The 21,019-nt window shown below is 42.2% G+C and overlaps 1 protein-coding gene across 8 annotated transcripts in view; it reads left to right on the forward strand.

Annotated features, from left to right (window-relative positions):
- The first annotated feature begins 15,957 nt into the window (after positions 1-15,957).
- KALRN (kalirin RhoGEF kinase) overlaps positions 15,958-21,019 on the forward strand; it is a 465,026-nt gene continuing 459,964 nt past the window's right edge. For 5 of the 8 annotated variants that reach the window (XM_036386502.2, XM_036386499.2, XM_036386500.2 and 2 more), the window contains exon 1: positions 16,078-16,358. In XM_036386502.2, coding sequence (XP_036242395.1) covers positions 16,286-16,358 — 73 coding nt within the window. In that variant the 5' untranslated portion in view covers positions 16,078-16,285. Of the gene's footprint in view, positions 15,976-16,076; positions 16,359-21,019 lie in introns of those variants that run through there. The other 3 variants (XM_036386498.2, XM_036386501.2, XM_036386506.2) reach the window with 3 other exon arrangements.

The following is a 21,019-nucleotide window of genomic DNA, read 5'->3' on the forward strand; positions in this document are numbered from 1 at the left end:
ACCATGCAAGCACCATTTATTATGTATATGGGGGAAAGCTGTGAAAACATAGGTAATCTGCATATCCACAAGTTATGTACTGTGCTTGATGAGTCTGCATCAAGCCTTTAAAGGAGCTTTTCCTAAGGGAAAAGCAAGGGAAGCAAGTATGCCAATGAGGGATAAGTTCTTTATTGATTGGATTAGTTATTTGGTTTCACCCAGAGTCCATGAAAAGCTAGTAAAAATGTTGGATCAGGTTAACTGAAGGGTAACAAAACCATTAAAAGACACAGTCTTGATACACCATAGTACTATTAATTAAACCAGTCATAATGACCAAATCAGAGTCCTGAAGTTTTCTCATACATCTGACCTGGAGATTTCTTTTCTTGTCACCAGAAGCTTCTTTGTGCCTGGAAATGCATTAAAATTACTGTTGGGGAACTATTTCTGGGTGATGAAAGGCTGTTGGTACCTCCCCAGCCGGCTGCAAAACAAACAACAAATGTAGGATTCAGTCTTGCCACAGCATTGCAGTTTTGCAGCTGGGATGATCAAACCTTAAGGTATAAGTAAAGCAAATAATACAGCAAAACATTCTACATTTTAGATGAGATGGAATTACTGGTAAAAAACAGATATATTTTGGGGAATGAATACCTCTTTTTAGGGAAAAGTATTTCAAAGGTCTAAAGGAAGAATTCTGCACCCAAAATCATATTTGCTGCTTCCCACTTACACCTGGTAAACTAATAAAAGCTATTCCTTGCCTTTGCACACCATATCTCTTTTTGTGATAGCAGTGTGATTTAAGATGCAGGATCTTTGCAATTTATCCTTTTTAGTTCCACTCATCTTCGGTGATGTGGAGCAGCTGGAGTAGCCTGTTGCTGCTCACCTCTAATCTACCATGGAAGAAATATCAGGTGAGTTAATAAATTACAGTTGGAGAGAAGTTTTAGTAAAAGCTCATTGTTTTCTACGTGTTCTGTCCTTTGTACCCCAACACAAAACAAGGAACAGCTGCAAGGTTTTGGTAAAAGCTTGAAGTGGGAGGTGCATTAAGGTAGTGAAAAGCCACTTTGGCATTATATCTCACTTTTATTTTTTCTTGTCTTTAGATAAGGAATAATCAAAGTGGAAAGGAGGTACATGTAAAGAAGGGATTTCCTTCTTGTATTTTAATGTGTGTTTTCTCTTTACTTGAAATAAATGGCTTTTGTTAATTCAGTCGATGGTTAAACATCTAGAACTTTCAAGTTTAATTTAAGACAATAATCCTTGTGTTGGAAAACAAACACACCTGAATATCAAATCTTTCTAGCCAGGTCATGAAAATAGTTTAGAAGTAAGTTTTGTAAGTAGTTCCAGACTTGGCCAAGTCTTTCTTTCATACCAAAACCCCCTTTATTGTCTGTGGATGCTTTTCACTTCAGCATATTCTGAAATGCACAACTTTTATTTTGTGACCAATTTCTTTCCTCTTCTAAAATGAAAAACTTTGGTGGAAGGGAAAAAAATATCACAATTGTATGTGCTCATCAATCCCTGTGATTCCAATTATACACAGGCCAGGATAATTGTAGTTTGATCTCAAGGCTGGCTATACATTGAATTTTAAAATATGTTTCTGATAAATGGTTTTAATTAGATTCAAGTGATGGTGCTGCTATTTTGGGTATTTTTCCATGAAGATTCAAAAGAAAAAAAATGGTCCTTTTGAACTTGAAAAGAAGTTCTTCTCACCAGAAAACGCTGTCCTAAGAGTGGTCAGTGACGCAATAATGTCAAATTCAGAAATTCTTAGAAGTGATGTTGACTTTGTGTTCTCTTTTATTAACTCGTAAATCATAGGCTAATGACTCATATTCATATATTTAAAACTAACGCAGATTTATAGGGCTTCGAGCACAAAGAGCCAGATGCTTCCCCAAGCAGGGAGCCCAGAGTGAAGAAGACACTTGGAAGACACTTCCCAAAGTGCCTGACATTGCCTTCTGGCACAAAAAAAAATCTCTTATGTTTAAATACAGTCACGATTTCAGATCCTTGCAGGCTGCAGAGCACAGGGAGCTGATCCATCTCTCAGTGAAATCAGTGAGGATTTTACTATTGATTTTAATCAGTGATAAGTCAAGAAGAGGTGCTTTGTCCAAGCTGAGGAGTGGAGATTGTGTTAAAACTAATCAGTTGAGGAACCTTATCCTACAGAATTCAGATCACCAGAAAATGGAAGTTATCTCATTCCTTCCTGTAAAGTATTTTAGAGAAAGGATAGAAGGGAAATATTTAGATGGGAAGTTTGGAGGTGCATGAATCTTTTCTGTTCTGTGGTCTTAGAAGTCCTTATCAAAAATTCTGCTGCCTATGTAAACACCAACCAAGTCCAGGGATTATGTTCTGGTATTTGCCTGCCATCAACCCCTCCTTGGCTGGACTCCCTTTGCTGCTGATTGCTTTGAGCCACAGCAGAGACTGAGGAAGAGAGGAGGCAATTTCATATTGCCTCCCAGCAGGAATCTTGCACTAAAAATCTAGTGGTTATACTCTCATTCTCCATTACTGTAATATTACAGAAAAGATAGAAGTTTTTTTTTTTTTTTAATTATGAATCTCTGGCTGCAAAGGAATAAAGCCTCTGAAAGAGCAATTTGGTGCTAAGACAACTCTGTCTGTCCTCTGCTCAATAGCAATCTAATTTTAGATAGTTTGGATAAAATTGTTTGGCCTCTTTGACCTTTGATAGAGAATCAGAGTTTGTTTGAAGACTTTTTGGGCGAGCCCAGCACCTCAGCACTGATCCCATTCCGATGCTGAGCTGAGAAATGAGGCAGTTCTGGTAACGGAAGGCTTGTGTGATTCAATAATCTGCTTTCCCATACATGTATAATTCAGCCCGGTAAATCTCCTCATGAATCAGCTTCTTGTTTATTTTCCACTCTCCCTGATTAATTTGCTGATTTCCTCAGTGCTGATGTTTATAATGGGAGGCTGTTCAGAAGGTCAAAATGCCTCTCACTGGGCACTTACTTCTTTTTTTCATTTGCCACTAGGAAGCAAAAGTGTGATCAGTGGCAGAAAGGTTTCCTCATGTGTTTATTTTTTAAGTTAAAACCTACAGATACCTTGCTGGTTTCTTATATAGTGAAAAAACAAACAAAAAGAATTGTATTTCTTTGGATATGATTTCTACTGCATTTGAAGTAGTTGAAGTATTTTTAATGACTTGGACTGTATTGTATGACCTGTAATAAGAAATCATGAATATTTACAGTAGAGGGAGCAATAGCCCCATTGCTGCACTATTTCTCTTTGGCCGTAGGTTGCGTTATAGCTTTATATAGCAGATGTATAGAAAAACAACAATTAAAGAGATGTAATGATGTGTTCTTTTCTGTAGTAAAGTTTCCCTCATGATTCATATTAACTATTGAACTAGTACTTTCCTTTTAAAAAGCAGAAAATTATGCTTCTGGGGTTGTCTCACCATAAGCTGGATGAGTGCAACAGTAATACTATTTCAACCTGAAAGAGATTTCCTTTTTCAATTGCTACCTTAAAATTATGCTCTTATCAGAAAATTTAAATTCTAATCCGCATATTTAGCACTTGGGGGTTTTTTTTAGTTGTTTGTTTTTTTTTGTTTTTTTTTTTGAGACTTGCGGAATGGTTTAAAGCCTCTGAGTGTTTTGTGCTACCTGTGGTTAACAAGACCCTTCTGGTGTTGCTATGGAAATTGTGAGGTTACAGTATGCACATGCTGGATCTTCTCCACGCTCAAATGGGAGTGGAAGAGGTGATGGTAGTTCAGTCTCTTTGTTCAACTGCACTTCCCTGAAGCAGGAGACAGTCAGAAAAATTAGAAAATTATTTGGGTAAAGTCATCTTAATGCCGAATGTGTCTTTAAAACCTCTCTCTATTCAATGCAATGAGCCATACAGGCTATTTCCAGTATCAGCCTTCCCAGATTGGACTTTTAACTGCAGGTCAAATAAAAATCAATGCCATTACTGGGCAGCCCATTTTCACTAATCCTTTGGGTGGTCACTTGAGAAAGATTTCTCCATTGTACAATGTATTTCCTTCAACTGAAGAGGCTCTTCAAAAGGAGGAGGATGATGAGCTTGGCACTGATGTGTCAGCTGAAGCTTTTTTGTGAGGCTGCAGTGGCTGCACATCAGTGTAGGGTTTCTGTTAGTGCCTCTCCAGATGCACAGGTCTAGATGATGTAGCCAAGAACTGAAATGTGCCTAAACGCTGGTCTGGATTCCAGCTTCTGCCCCATCTTTACTTCTGCACAATTACAGGAGGGATATTTCTCCTATATGGTTAGGATTTTTTAAAGAGATTGGCTCCTGCAACATGTGGTGTCTTATGAAAGGCAGAGATGTGACTTATCATGGGAAGTGGTTCAGGCTAGAGGATTAATCTTAGGTGACAGTGGAAGGGTAAGGAATTTGAGCTGAAAGAAAAAGGAAAGAAGAAAGTTTGATTTTTCTATCATAAAATGGAAGAAAAAAGGAAGTCAGCAAATCAGGAATATTCCTATTGGGAAATTCTGAAATTTGGAAGACTTTTTCTTAAAATGTAGTACTTTGGTTGAAACTCCCTAGTGAGTTTAGGCTACAAACTCTTCCAAACAAGGCACTGTCTGCAAATACAGTCTAGATAGTATGAGGAAAGATAAGATCTGGTCTTAGTATGTTCTCCAGACATTATAGTAAAAATGAGACTTTTTAGAGGAAAAAAAAAGTAGGAATGGAGCTTTCTTCCTGTGGTCACTGACAATGAGTAAACATAGATACCAGGAGTGTTGTCTTTATGAAACCATTCCTCTTACCAGAAATGTACTTACCATCTCTTTGGAAGGTGATCAGAGAAAGGGGAGAAGAGAAGGCTTGTGGCTCAGATGATGCTCTTGCCATTCAAGATGAACTGTCAAAACATTGTCATTTATTGTCACTGACTCATTTAAAAAGCTGAATCACTAATGCATAAATGGCTCTTGTTCATAACATGATTTAAATGGAATGCCTCTGATTTAGTTCAGTTTAATTTGGACATCATGCCATCTTTGCAGAATCGTGTTAATGTCACTTCCATTTTCTTCTTGAAGGTTGCTCATCAACAATTCACAGCATCACCCTTTCATTTCCCTTTGGCAGCCCAGTGTTTCCTCCATGTGTGCACACTGAGAGTTTCATTCTGATCTAGACTCACAGAATGGTTTGGGTATCGTGACAGAACCATGGAAACATTGTTTTGTCTCCATAACGGTGTTATAATTACATCACAGTGTCTTGAAGCAATTAGCATTATAATAATATGTTACAAAATGTATGTGATGAGTGCATAGCAGTCTGTGCTGTGGCTTTTGTTTGGTTTGTACTGAAGTTTGTTTTAGAGGCCTCCAAAGAGTGGTAGTTTGTTAAAAATGTTTACACAATAATTCGCATTTGGGTACATTTCAGCAAAAAAACCCCGATCTTCCTACCTTGTCATAAGTAATTGCCTTTTTCTGTGTTAACTCAGAAAGAATTGACGTATTAAAGCTATTTTTAACCACAAGGTTGACAATTTATGAACCAATTAACTCTCCACTTTTCAATAGCACTCCTTGAGCATGTCAGAACACTGTAAACTAGAACATGGGTTCCTTGCCACTCTTGTGAAGAAAATAGTATCACTATACCCATTTTACAGAAGTATAAAAGAGCAGAAGAGAAATGTGAATTGCTTGAGGTTGCTTTGCAGACTCATAGCAGAATTGTGCATTCGCACACACACACACTCGTGTGTACAAACCACCCAGAGCCATCAAGTCCTTCTACTTACTGCTGACAACTGTCACACAATTCTTGAGATTTACTGATCAAGTTCCAACTCTGTTTTTTTTAATTCAGATACTCTGTCTTTCATTAAGATTATACAGCAAAAGTTGTGAAAATGAGATTTCTAAAACCATGAGTAGAAATTTGCCAATTGCAAGGAAATAGAAAGCACTGCCCTAAAGAATCAGAAAATCAAATAAGAGTCAAACTCTGCTGTTGTTCCCTGTTTGAAATATTGAAATAAGGCTAATGACATTTTTTCCTCATCTGAGAATATTCCCAAAATGAATAAGGAAGTGACAGCCCTGGAACTTGAACTGTCTTTCCTCTGACTTCTATGACAGTTATACTGGACTCTAAAGAAATGAGTGTCTTTGCTCGTGGGGTGAACTAAAAGCAACATCTGTTGGGTAGGCTCAGAGGGAGGTTTCTGTGACCTTTTCATGGATTGGTTTCTTCAAGACTGACAAAGTTTTGCAGAGGGAGATTCCTGTTAGGTTGAAAGTTCAGAGCAGATTCTGAGTCAGTAGCTTTTCTGCCTGATGTTAGTGTCTAAAAATGTCCACCTACACTGTTATGGACAAAACCATAGCACAGCAGGGAGGCAGCTCCATGCTTTGGCAAAGTGTGACAGATGTAGTAATTTCTTTAGGGATTTTTGAAATAATTTTCATGGTCTTTGGCACTAAACATCTACAGAACTGTAGTGGGAATGAAGTGCCTAAATCTACCAGGCTCTTGGCATAATCCCAGCATGGTGATGCTTTCTCTCCTCTTTTCCATTTCAGTAATCTCCCTCTCCCCACCTGGGTTTGCAGGAGATGGAAGAGCTCCTAGAAGGAATGTGAATGTGTCAGCAAGCAGTTTGTGGTGCTCTTCCCGGGAACAAGGAGGATTAAAGCAAACACAGCCACTACACTGCTGGTGTAGTGGGGATGTTCAGCTCCCTTGCACTGGAGGGGTTGAAAGCTTTAGACTCTGTTTTAAGTGCCTGCAATTTTGTTAGCACACCATAAACCACAGAAAGTGTTATTGGGCCTGGAACACAACCAAGTATTGTGTCCCTGGTGGACATGGAAGCCCATCAAGCTTTTGTTTTCTTTGAGGATGTATGTTGGAGTATTTTTCTTTGTCTGATGCTTTCATGGTTGTGTTTCTTGCACCACTGAATGTATCACAGCAATATCCAATTCAATCTTAAGAATAATCACTTTGTAGTTTGGAGAGTATACCTTTCAATACACACCATAAAGATCTAGAAGATTAATTGAATAACGAGGTGGTGAAACCAGGCAAGAAAATATGGAGGACTGGGAGAATGTCTCGAAGGATTTAATAAATTGGATGATTGGGCAATATGATGGCAAATTAAATTCACAGAAGATAAACACACAACAATGCATTGGAGGAAATAATTGAAGCTGCTCCTGTGCACTGATGTATTCACAATTATCTGCAACTTCTCAAGTGTAAGAACTTGGTGTTATTGAGGGTAGTGCAAAGTCCAAGAGCTGATGCAGAAGGAATACTAAGGGACATCCTGGGCCACATTAATACAAGGTGGAAGAATAATTTTCTGAACAAACCACTTTACTGAAAGCATGTAGAATGCAAACATGTTGATTTTTAATTCAAGTAAGAAATTGCTCCAAATTAAACTTCCTAAGATTCGTTCTGGTTATGTAATCTAAATGTATGATGAGTTGTGCTGATAGTAGTATTTGAACCTGAGATTTTCAGCAATAAAAATATCTTATACTGATTAAACTGAAAGGCATTTGGATGAAACATGGTCTTTTTGATGCTTGGCTTTTAATTTCACCAGACCAGGGACATTACTTCAGTCCCACAATTAGTCAATAGTAGGCATAGGACACTCATGTACACTACTGATGAAAACTAAATGCTGCTGTTGGGCCAATGTTGCAGATACAAGGCATAGGAAAAGTATTCAGTCTAATAAGTCAGACAAGATGACAGTCATTGGTAAATAAAGAAAAGTAATTAGTATAGAATATTAATCTTCATTGTCAAAACTAGTTTTGTTTTCCAATATTTTAGAAAAATAGATATATTAAAAAAAGAAGTGTCTGTGAAACATTCCATTGATGGTGCAAGAATCAGCACAAGTATACATGTGTACCCACACATATATGAAAGGAGCAGGAGGGATGGCCTTGGAAGAGATTAAAATAAAAGGATTGAAATGCCATTACAGATAAACAAATACGAATTCATGAATTCCAAATTATATTTGATTGTGTGAATGGTAATAATGACTACAGTGTTTATTTCTGTTGCCTAGGAAAACCGCATATGTTTGCAATATTGACATTTGAATCTTAAATTCATGTTGTGCTGCTCGATTTTATAACTGATGAAGAGATGCATCTTTGAAATAAAAGCTTCTCCTGGCAGAGTTTACAATCAGTTATTCTTTTGCACTTGCAGAACATCAGACTTTGAGCAGGGGTGGCTGAGTTTTGGGTGTCACTCCTATGAGCAAAGGGACCAATGTGGCTGTTGCTCAGAGTGTGCTGGCATGGAGAAGAGAGAAGCTGCAAGAGGAATGTGTGTTCTTGGGCACTGAAGTGTCCTGCTAAAGCTCTCTACCATCTGCCATAAATGGGAATATGGAAATCACCTCTATGCATAAGATCCACTAGGGCTTCTTCCAGGACTAAAATTCACCCCGAAGTTGTGTGTTGTTCAGCTGCAGATCCAAGAGTATTTCACTGAACTGTAATGAATTTAGCTTTTACCTGAAGGCAGGAATATACTACAGCCCTGTTGCAGATAGGTTAATTATTATTTAGAGGGTAATTATTCTCCAGAACGTCACAGTTCACAGCATAAAGACACCTTGTATTTGAATCTAAGAATTCTTACTGCTAATCATTTTTTCTAATATATATTTTTGTTGGATCTTGGTAGCCAGATGAACTGTGGCCTATAGCTCAGACTTCTGGCAGCTCTGGAGCATGAGCTGTCTCATGCTGGCTATGCAATAAGGCATGCTAGCATAGCATAGCATGGAATTGGTCTCTTCCAGATGTTCACCAGAGCTCAGGGAAGAGCTGACATGACACAATCAAGGAAAGGAAGATGGTTGGTTCTTGTGTACAATTTCTAGATTCATTATATCAGTCAGTGATACAGAGCCCTTCTTTTTTAGCAGATATCAGTGTTTCTAAACAGATCCAGATGACCACAGAGGGTTTACCCTTTGAAGGAAGGCAGTACTTCAGCTCCAGCAGCTGTGAGGCATTATGTTTTCAAAGATACTCAGAATCATGTGTGGTCTTAAAGAATTTATAGCACAGCTTTCCTGGAGGTCAATTTTGATACCAGCCTCTATGAGATTGACAGATGGGGCTGTAGAAACACCTACCTTGAAGGCAGCTCTTCTGCTGAAAGTATGTCAGTCTTACCTGCTGTTATATAAATGACCTCCCTCTCAGAGCAAGTGTCACAGTGGTTTGGAACATATTGTTTTGAAAATAGTATCTGCAGATACTGTCTAGCCCCTTCTGCAGAACAGTATCATCTGTGACTTCCCATCTGGTTCCTAATTTTGTCTCCTTCTAAGCTGTCAGCACACCAGATCCTCACACTTCTGTATGAATCTTGGCCCCATCAGCACTGGAACTAAAAATACAGATATCAAAGTGGCAATATGTATTGAAAACTCAAATTATACAGAGGTTCTTTCTTGAATGTTCTGCCACTGAAGCATCTCTTCTAGGGGGAAAAACATTAATTCTTGCAGTTGTTGGAATGGGCACAAACCTCATCAGGAATCTTCAGTATACCACATGTACATTATCATCCCTGACTCTCTAGGTCTCCTTGGGAGCCATAGGAATCCATCCCTGACCTTTTAATGCATGAGAAATATAAGATACTCTGAGCTAGATATGGTGGCAGTAGAGACTTACTTTTAAAGTTCAGAGCTAAGCTGGGGTTTGAACTGAGATCTGAAGAACCCCTGCAGGTAGGTAAGTACCAGGTCTGGAGTTGCTGTGGAGAGGGAAGGAAGGCTAGACCTCGGCCCCTCACCCCCTCAGGAGCTCTGGGAAGCACAAGGATGGGGCTGTGTGGGCACAGCTTCCTCCTTGTCTACTTACAAGTTTCTGGTTGCAGTAAAATGTGGTTTTCCTGTATTCCCAGTATCCCAATACCTCCCCTCCATCACCCTTGCCTGATGCAAGCAATACTGGGAGGAAGCTGGAGCTACTCTCCATCCTTGTGAATCTCTAGGCAGCAGGGAAAGGAGGCATGCTATTAGTGGAAAAGAAAAAGCCAAAAAGATAATAAATGGAGGAGAACATCTAGAACCTTTCCAGCTGTAGCTGCAAATGAGGCTGAAAATACATCTGGGGAAAGGGACAGAAGTGGAAGTGTGCTCAGCAAGGCTCTTAAAGCCCTCTGCAGAGAAGTGGTGACTTGAAAGCAGGGGGACACTGAGTAACTGAGCCATACTCCTGGTGTCAGGAGGAATGATGGCTGCCTCTGAGATGTGGCTGCAAGAACTGCTGTGTGTCTGGAGGAGTGTGAGGGAAAACTCCAAGTCACTGAATGACTCCAGTGCATCAGATTTGGTCTCAGAAATTATTGCTTATTACTGCCTTCAAAAACATTTTTTTAACCCCTCCCAAAAAAAAAAAAAAAAAACCAAAAACCCACCAAAGCAACAAACCAAATCTAAACTGCCTCAAAAAATACCACTGAGGGGTATCTTCTGACAGTATCTCGGGTAAGAATTTGTAGATAAGACTTGTTACGTGAGCAATACTGGGATGTTTGCTTAATAGCAAAATAAAGTTTATTTGATTAAATTTATTAATTTGGACAATTAATGGAAAAAACATTCCCCTTAGTGGGTGGAGTCTGTTATGAACATCACAATATACATTTTCAGTGTTACAGCTATTGCAAAGCACTAGGCTGGATAAACAGCTGCCAGTTACAGGGACTGCTGGCAGGATTTTCAAGGACTGTACTTTGCAGTATGGAGTTCTAGGGGATTTTGAAAGGTTGTCACCTGATTCAATAGGAATGCGTGACTTATTTGATGTGTTAGCTGATTAATTTTAAGTTTACTAGGGCTTTTGAGGAGAATCCAAGGATTAAACATTATGGCACATTTACAGAGCCAAACTTTAGTTTTCTAACTTTGTGGAAAAAAACAAACCAAAACCAAACCATTGTTTTTGTTTTTGCACCACTACTAGTTTTATCACAGCAAGAAACTTCTTTCTCACACTAATTTATACTGGTGAAATGGAAAACAGGTTAGTATTTATGTCCAACCATGTGTGAAATTAGTATCCTACGAGTGCATTGAAATGAATGCTTGTGGTAATAAAGTAGTAGTCACTGTTTAATTTTAATGCATGCTTCACTTTAAAATTGGTTTTCTGAATAGCTACTATGTACATTTACATTCTTCCCAAAAACACTTCAATATTTAATATCTCCTTTTTCTGGTCTGGTTCTGTAATTCTTTCTGCACTGGTCAAAACTTGCCTGGGAGATTGCTTGGAATTTAGGAACTACTGGTAAAGAAGTACTACTCAGTATCACTAGGAATCTGGCAGAACTTCAGAATCAGGATTAAAAGTTTGCAGGAAAATCAGAATAAAATGTTCCAGCTTAACAGTGCCTTAAGACTGATGTTCTTTATGAACACAAAAGTACAGTGTACACTTGGCCAGCACAAGGTTCGCTTTTCAGGCCTGATGTAGCAAATGGAACCTGGTTGAGGAATACCAGTTTTGTGTTTAGATTTATTTATTTCATTAGTTAACAGAATCTCTGATCCACTAGCACTTATAGCAACTTATTTAACAAATTAATCCAAATAAGTTACCAAGGAGAAAAGAATTTTCAGTCACTGTTGGCTCTTCCAGATTCATATCTGTAAGTTTAGCTAAGACTTGTGTCTTCTTGGATGCATCAGCTGTTCTGCTTGTTGCTAATTCAGTCCAAGCTTCTCTGGCCAGAGTGGCAAATGCAGTTCTGGAACTTATGGAAGAGACACATTTGTCTGATGATACTGGTAAACCTTTGCACTGCCACCATGATAAAAATATTCTATATTTTGTAAATTGTTTTGCTAATTGCTATTGCTTTCTACTGAGTGATGTTTCTGTAGAGAAGTGATTATTGCTCAGCTTTCTGTCCAAGTTTGGGGAAATTGGAATTTGCTTCAGCTCTGAAAGCAGGAGACTAGATGGTAACTGAGCAGCCATTCCCATTTCAGCTGTGATCCAGAGGGGGAATATAAAAAGAGTAGGGATGATACTGGGACAGGGACTTTGGCATGGTATTAGAGCTTGCTCTATGCCTGCCCATACAGCTGTTCCACATCTGAGCAAACAGTAGAGCTAAGCCACATGTGTGAGTATGAATGTGGGTGCTGCAAAGCCAACCTTGATATGTGCGTGCTGTCTGTTGAGCCACAAATAATCTTTGGCATATATATGGGCATTTGAATTTAAGCATATGAAGCATGTCTTCTGCCTCCTCCATCCTGCCCTGGAGGCTTCTCTGAACACCCTGTCTCCAGGGACTTGCAGATTTTCCTTTGCAGGATCCCTGATAGTCTAGAATACAGATGGAAATTCCCACCCAACTGTGCCTGGTCCCATATAAGAGCATAGTAATTTCAAGTCTCATACCTAGACATAGGCCTAAACAGGTGTGAGAAATTCTTCTCACATACCCAGAATGTAGCTGTAAATAACTTATTAACAAGGCAGCCTTAGGTGCTTTTAAGACTTAGATTTTCCTGCTCTACTATTCAGGTTTTCTCTTGATTCCACCTCCTAAAACACTCTCTATTTAGACTTTGCTGTATCACTGAATGGGAGGGACTTCTGCACAAGCAATGGTCTCTGCAGCACTTAACAGACTGCAGGTCATCTGCTGAGTCTGGCAGATTGGTTTTTCTCCCTGTCCCTTTTGAATGACAACTCTTGACCCATGTACTGTCTTTTGTAGCACTGGACTCTGTGCAGGACACACCTTTGCATGTACCTTCTCAGAGTCCTGCTCTGATTCCAGCAGTGCAGCTGTCCTGGAGCCATCAAAAATATTTCTCCTGTCTTGGATCTGCTGTCTTGGAAAGATGAATTTTACTTATTTCTTGTTCACATTCTTCTCCTTCCTCCCTCCTGTAGCATGCAAACTCATGAGATTTAGCTAAAAAATGTTTCATCTCAGATACCACCTATTGCCATCCCATTGGAAAACTTGACTGTAGCAAAGGCCTTAAATCAAGAGCCTATGTGACACTTTCTGATCTTTGAGCAGCTTTAGGGGCTGCCAAAAAAAAACCAAACTGGTCATACCTAGTTAAATGAAGTTGTTTGGTAAGGATTGAGGTATTTGTCAAGTAGAGCCATGCAAAAGATTAAAGCAATGTCTGTCAGTGAATCTACTGTATTTTGGCTTATGTAATTCTACAGGGCTTTTTTCCTATGTTTTGCTTTTCAAGGAAACTGTAGGTGTCTTCAGCATTATATCTAAAAAGGGAATTATACATTGCAGATAGTATTTCATTCTATATTTAACAGCTCTTCTTTGAACAACAAAAACTGTAAACTCATTGCTGGGACTTGAACTGAAGTCATGGTGGTTCCTAGTTGTTAATGATATTTTACAGTGACAGCCCTGTTCTGCTTGCAATGTTAAGAAAAACAGTAGCTCACTCAGTTCTGGGTTTCCACTAAAGTTTACTGATATTGGACTGTAGTACTGCCCATCCTGCAGTGCCATGGTGTGTGCATATGAAAAGTGTGTGCAAAATGTTACAGTAGGACTGCTGCTTTAATGCTTTAACTCTAAAATCAACCAGATTGTACCAAATCCTGAGGGGATTCAAAGCTTCATGAGGAAACCGCAATCTTCCCAGTTGCCAAGCTCACGCTCCTGAAAGTACCTGTATGTAAGATTCCTGGAGAGCAAATTTGCTCTGTGTTCGTGAATATTCAGAAATGAGATCTTGAGATGGGATCCAAAATGGTGCAGCATGTTTAAGCCTGGAAGAGGGAAGGCTTTTGTACACTGTGCTATGATGTGGAAGGGGTAAATGGTCGCTGAAGAAAGTCTGGTGCTTGAAAGGCTGATGTTCCTCATGTCCTTGTACTGTGGTAGTGCCCTACTGCTGGCACACCCTGATATGGAGGTGCTTCTGGCATCCTGGAGGTCCTAAGGAGAGGAGTCAGAGGCTGCACAGGGGTCTGTAATGAGCTTTGGCAGCCTGGACGTAGCCTTTGTTTTGCTACTTCCTGCAGATAGTTGTGAAATGACCTTTTTTAATCCATAAACATAAAAAGATAAATGGCTTCAGTTAAAACCAGCAGGAGGCAGGCATGGGAAATGGCACTACATATGAACTATCAGGAGGGAGGGAATGAAGAAATGAAATGCTAGGTAGATCTCTGTAGGATGTTTGCTCTTATTTCTGAGTCTCTGGGCATGACATATCTGTTTCAATTGGAGTAGTAAACAGTAAGGTCAGAGGAGATGTGACTGGGATCTCTGTGCTCATCCTGCCTGGTCAATGCCATTTTGACAGTTAAATTTCTGCAGGGAAATTTTCAGTATTTTTATCAAGTGCAATATACATCCAAATCCAGCCTTCCCTTATGTTCTATTGAGAAGAGATCAGGTGGAGGAAATCCATGCTCCTCTGGCATCTAAAATAATCTGGGCTGAAACAGAAAATGTTCTGCTAACCTCAATTGCTAAACTACCTGTGGATTGAGAACTGATCCAAAGAGTGTCACTTACAACCAGTTGGCTCTGACACTTCCGCTAGACAAAGTATTTTTTTCCTTAAGATGCACTAGGCTGACTGATACCTCTTTTGAAGTGCTGCAGTGCATCCCTCCATGCTGGATGCTTGGAGAGGTTTTGTCCTCAAGTGCCTTGAACATCAGAGATTTTCAGTGGCAAATGAGTGATGATTAGGCATTACCCCTAAAGGATAAAGGCAGTGAGGCCACAGGGATGTTCTGGCTAAAAGACTGCTGTTCTTGAGAGTGATGGATGGGATTTTGCAGCAAGAATGGGTTATCCAAGGGTAATACAGCCAGAGGGGTCATCATACCAACAGTTGCTTTTTCGCCTAATGGTAGAGGAAGCAAAGATGGACAACTGTGAGATGTGAGAGTAACATTCCTGTTTTACAGTGGTGGTTAGGTGAAAAAGCAACATTTTTCCTTAAGCTCATTTTAGAGCTGTTATGCGATCATAGAAGAATGAGGAGCTGGGGAAACTTCAAATAGGTGAACAGGAAAAGAAAGTGCCCAAATGGCAAACATCTGTCTTCATCTATATCTGCCTGTCTGTGCTTGAAATCTTGACAGCTGGGCTCAGGGAAGAACATTTAAGTCAGTGGCTAACAAAGTACAAATAAGTATTCCTCACAGCACTCCTTTTGAGACAATTATTGTCCCAAATCACAAATATTGGAGCTACAGTAGAGAATTCAAAATCATTTAGCGAGCAGAATCAATGTCTGATCTGGGACCAGGATCTTGGCTTACCAAACTCCTTTTTGGCTCTCTAGTCACCGAGAACTGTAAAGAATAAAATATGAAGGCGTACCTGCAACAACGTGCAGTTTCGCTGATCGTTTGCAAAGCAATCGTGCCCAACAGCTCCTGAACAAAAAAAAAAAAAAAACCCTAACCCCTCCACCCAACCCCAAAACAAAAAATAATTTTTTGTGTCCGTATAACCCCATCAGCGTTCACTTTCGCCCCCCGAGTACCTGCCCGTCTAACAGCCGTGCCCCCGCGGCTGTTCATCAGAGGGGAGGCATGGCAGCGTTGCAGCCCGGGGATGCACAGCGCTACGCCTGCGGAGCTTACGGGGGTAGGGAATAAAACAAAAATTCCCTCCGGAGCCCCGCGGGGCGTCCGTGCCCGCACCTGTGACCGGCGCTCCCCGCCCGGAGCGGCCGCGCCCCGCAGCGGGGCTGCCCTGGCGGCGGGGGGCGCCGCAGCCTCCCCGGCCGGCGCCCGGCCTGGCTCAGGAAGTGCCGGCAGGGAAGCGGCGGGGGCGGCCGCCGGGGGCCGGGCCGGGCTGTCAGCGCGGCGAGGGGCAGCGGCGGCGGCGGGGGGAGCGGAGCGGAGCGGAGCGGAGCAGGTCGGAACAATAGCGGGTGGAGGGGAGGGGGCCGGCGGCGGCGGGGCTCGGCACCGGCACCCCGCCCCGGCCGCACCGCCCAGCGCAGCCCGGGGGCAGCGCAGCCCAGCCCCGGGGCAGCCGCCCCGCAGGCACCGCGGAAGGGATGATCCGAACGGCGCTCGGTTGGGCTCGCAGCTGAACGCGCCTCCATCCCTCCCTCCCTCCTCTTCTCCCTCCCTCTTTTTTTCTCTCTCTCTCTCGGCTCTCCTCCTCCCTAACTCACTGGATATTACCAGCCGCCGGGCTCGCCGCCGCCTCTCCCCCAGCCATGAATCCCGCCGAAGGGGCGGCGGAGGAAGGCGCTGTCCCTGACTCCGAGGTGGATGCTTTCTTCCGAACAGGTAGGGGAGCCTCGGGGAAGGGGCCAGGGCAGCGCCGGGCCCTGCCTCCGCCGCGGGATGCGGGGCTGGCGGCTGCGGCGCGGGCACCGCCAGTAGTGGAGCCGCGGGGAAGGGAGAAGAGGGGATGGAGGGGGTCCCCGCCTGCCTCCTCGCTTTGTCCGCCGCAGCCCCTCGGTGCGCCCGTGGCCCCTCCCGTCCCTGGGAGGATGCTACCGCAGGGCTGCGCTCCCACCGCCTCGGGAGAGGACCGGCCAGGCCCCCGCCCCAAGCAGGCACAAAAGCCCCGCGGGGATGCTCGGGGAGAGCTGTCGCGTTGTCACCCCCGCGGGAAGCGGCGCCGGCTGGGCCCCGCCGGGCCCCCGCCCCGGGCGGCGGCGGCCACCCGGGTACCGGCTGGTATTTGAAAGCGGAGCTGGCTGCCTGCCCCGCTCCAGCCGGGCGAAGCGCCGGGCGCTACCCCTGCCGCCCTCGGGTGGGCAGTGAGTGAGCGCAGAGGCGCCCTGGGCAGCGCTCGCCCGCAGCCGGCTGGGGATGCTGACCGCGCGGAGACGGCTCGCTAAGTAGCTCAGGGCTGGGTGAGAGCCCTCTGTTTCACTCTCCCGATTCAGAGGATGCTGAAATGCAGCCAAAGTGTAGCTGGACTACAACAGAGCGTAGGAAGCCTTTGCTAATGAAGCAGTGGTTAATTAAATGTTGTGGGCAATAGGTACGTGCTGGGGTCCCCGCTGCAGCACTGGTTTGTGAGGTGGTGTTTGTGTGGGAGCCCCCAGCTCTGAAACATGGCTTTGCACAGGATGAGCATCTCAGCTGAAGCAACTTGTGGTCTGCATGACACACCCCCCTCTTCTCTCTTGCTCCCTCCCCCATCAAAGTCTTAAGAAAGTTTTATAATCTTGGTAAATTTTTAATTAAAAATTGTAAAGGATTAAGTACTTGTTTCATAAGGGGATTGACCCTTTTGGGCTAGGACTGACACTGCCACAGCTGTTTGTCAAGACTGCTTTTCAGCTGTTTTCCTTCTTCTACCTGCTCATTAGCTACACACAATGCTTTGAGCTCCAGTTACAAAAAAGCGATTATGTAATCACCAAAACTTTAAAGAAGTAAAATCCTGAAGGCCTGCAGCAGCTCCCTGCTATGGTAGACTGCACCCCATTTATGTGAAAACCCTTTGATCTAGAGGATAAGTATAATAAGGTCTGGCTGTGTGTATCTTATGATCCACAAGTCATTAAGCCATAGGATATTTGCCTGTTGATAGCCTACCTGGTTACAAGATAATTTCCAAAGTCTCAACAATGACAGATTTGTTAGAAAAAATAAAAGAAAAACAACCCACCAATTTTCCTTTTAAAAGGAATGTGTTAATTAAGGTTTCTCCCTGCCTTTTCACTCTCTCCCCTCCTTCACCCAAAGCTGAATCATTTCTCTGTGACACTGCCTTCTCAACGTAAGCACGTTACCAGAATTGAATTTGGAGAGAGTCAAATCTGTCTAGCTTATATAAAAAAGTATTCCTAAATGAGGGGAAAGCACAGGGAGCCATGTGGCTAGACATTTCTCCCAAGCTGCCTCCACCTTAAATTTCACCTGTAGATCTGTGAACACACTTGTAAACCTGCATTGTACATTTAGCCCAGAGATTTCAGAGAGTCTCCTAACACTTCTGCTTCTTAAGGAAACAAAAACGACAGGAACCTGGGCTTGGGAGAGGTGCCTAGGTCCTATCCTTGCACTGAAGCATGTGTGCATAGGCCATCCTTGATGGTTGTCTGCTTCACCTTAAGCTTCAACAAGGAAGGTCTTGTTTCTGCATCATTATGTAGCATCTTGTGTCCAAAATGATGATGTAAAAAAAACCAAAAAACCCAGACTATTCGTAATTAATTTTGGCTCTCTGCTGGCAACATCCCTGAAAAATGGGGAAGGCATGAGCCCAAGTAGGAGTTCTGTGAAATGACAGTGTTGGTTCTCTGAGTTGTTTGGGGCCCCTTTACTTGTGGGTTTGTGCACTGCTGTTGTGCTGTGTGAAGTTGGGTTCAGTGGATGATGGGGAGAACAGCTGATGTGGGGCTTGGGAGAACAATCATAGCCAGGATACAACTGACTCCCACACCTCTCAGGCTGACACTAGTGATCCTGTCTGAGCAAGGACTGTCAGATGTGGTCTGATGTGTAATAGCTACAGAGACCTGCATTGACTTAGCATTTGTTATCCCTTGATGCTAGATTTTTTTGTTTCTATGCCTTATCCTGATTTGTGTTCTGGATTTGTAAAGCATAACCATTGTCTTACATGCTCACATCAAATAAAAAATGAGTGTATATGGTTTAGAGATTAGCTGCCCTGATAAGCCAAGCTTATACTAAACAGCCTAAACTCATCCCAGATTCACAGTTACCACATGGAAAAGCATGAACTCATCATTTGTTAAAAAAACAGAGTCAAAACAACTAAAGCTCTCTCGGAGGCTTTTAGCAACGAGCTGGGCTTTGCACTGAGCCGGGAGGATCGATAGGCTGCTCCCTGGTGCCGGCAGAGGAGGCTGATGATGCTGGGGGTGGCGCTGCTCACAGAGCATCCAAACACGCGAGGTACCGGTCCCTTATGCAGGGACACCTGAGATAGAAGGTTTCTGAGCTGTCCCTGGAAAGGCAATCTGAAGAAATTAACAGGAAGTAATAAAGGAAGGTCTGTTCTGGTGCTTACACTGGTGAGAACTAGGAGTAACTTTAAGAAAAGGGTGGATTTAACAACTGTGTAGTTGATGCTGGCAGTCAGTTAAAACCTCCCTGGAGTCAGGCAGGAAAGGGACTATTCTAATTTTCACCATCTGATATATGCAGTAAGAAATTCAGGAATACTCTTTTAGAGAATCAGTCCCGTGTAATTGGGATAAAAATTAGCAGGCAGAGGGAGATGAAGGGCAGAAATTAGTATTGCCATCTCCAGCTCTGATTTCTAGGATAACATCATCTGCTGAATTGTAGCAGCAATTTCTGCATGATGTCTATCACTTCTGTTTGAGTAAAAACCCAAATCTATGCCTAGGTATGCTTTACCAAGTTTCTTAAGTCTGTTTCTTTTGACAGGTAAAATATGACCAGGTTCTCTGGAATTGTTAATAGTTGTATTAAATGTGTACTGAAACTTTTTTTCTTGTGTGGAACAGAATCCAAATACTTACAGTTTCAAACATAAATGAAGTCACTTTTAAAGTCTACAAATAAGAGATATCCCCTGAATACAGACACACAGAGAAACTTTAACTTCCTGCTTAAGGTGTAGTAATTTCTGCAGTGTATTTTGGATACAGGGGTGACCAAATTTTAAATATTTATATTTATATTTAGAGGTCAGTGACAGAACAATTTAGCAAACTGCCAATTACTAAAGAAGTAGTCATTAATATTTCTCATGCGCTAGCAGGTAGTTTTATTTTCTAATTTATTTTTCTGGCACTTATGTATAACATTGATTATATCTGATATGAAGATGCCAACTTTGTCATTGATACTTGCTGTGAGTGAGGTGAAAATTGACGTTATTCCATTTCCTTTGGATGCGATGAATTATTCTCTCTGCTTTTCAGCCAGCTATACTTCTAGTGTTGTTCATTTGTGCACAAGTGACTGGCAGTTCTGCTGTTAAATAACTTTAAAATGATTGGCATTGGCCAGGCTGTTTGATCAAAAGATGTGCTTGAAGTGATGTCAGCAGAGAAGTGCTCCTTGAGGTTGATGGACTCAAGTGTCTCCTTGTAGTGCAGGTAAATTGATTCAATTGAGTTGTCACTGGGGTGAGGTGTTTGTGTGATGCCTGGCTTCCTTACCTTGAGACTTTCTAATTCATAAGGCCTGGTCTGGTAATGTGTGCTGTTAAAGAAGGCTCCGTTGCAGAAAAGACTGTCAGGTCTGTCCTACCATTTAGAAAGCTCTTGTGTTCTTTGAGGCATTGCTTTTAATCAAAATCTGTACCATGTTCTGGAGGCTTTGACCTCTGACCCTGTCAGGAATATGAGTTTTGTTGTTTTCTTTCTTTATTATCTAATGTAGGTGGTTTTTATTTTTTCATGTGATTGATGTAGGGGAGGAGTTGCTGTTTTACTACAGGTGGAACCCAGGTCCCCCCAAACCTCCACAGTGAATGGAGAAGGCTGTGTGGCTCTGCCCTGTGTTTGTCCCATCTCCTCCCCCTCAAATTCAGACAGATCTGCTAGTTCAGGAATTTTCATGTAGACATGGGAAAGGACACATAGGTGACTCAAGAGGTCTTGGTGGGAATGACAGTCCTCTTCCCTCTCTTGCCATGCAGATGCTGCTAAGAAATGGGGCAGAAACTGCTGGACTGTGGGGTCTTGTGTCAAAACAGAAAGACTTCTTTTTGTCTGATGCTGGAAGGTAGCAATTTAAATGAATGATTTATGTTCACAGGAGCATTTCTTTCCCATACTGCTTCCTTCCTTCTCACAGAGGTATGTACAGGGCAATAGGGATGATATCTGATAGTTATTTACAATGTGTTTATTCTGGATGAGATTGCATTGTGGTGTAGGCAAGTAGGAAGATACTTATTCTGTTTGATATTAATTCAATTAATGTTGAACATGATTACTTCCAGACTTGCCTACACTGTGTTTTTGGGTTGAAACTCTGAAAGA

The sequence above is a fragment of the Molothrus ater genome, chromosome 7, assembly GCF_012460135.2.
Source record: "Molothrus ater isolate BHLD 08-10-18 breed brown headed cowbird chromosome 7, BPBGC_Mater_1.1, whole genome shotgun sequence".
NCBI lineage: Eukaryota > Metazoa > Chordata > Aves > Passeriformes > Icteridae > Molothrus > Molothrus ater.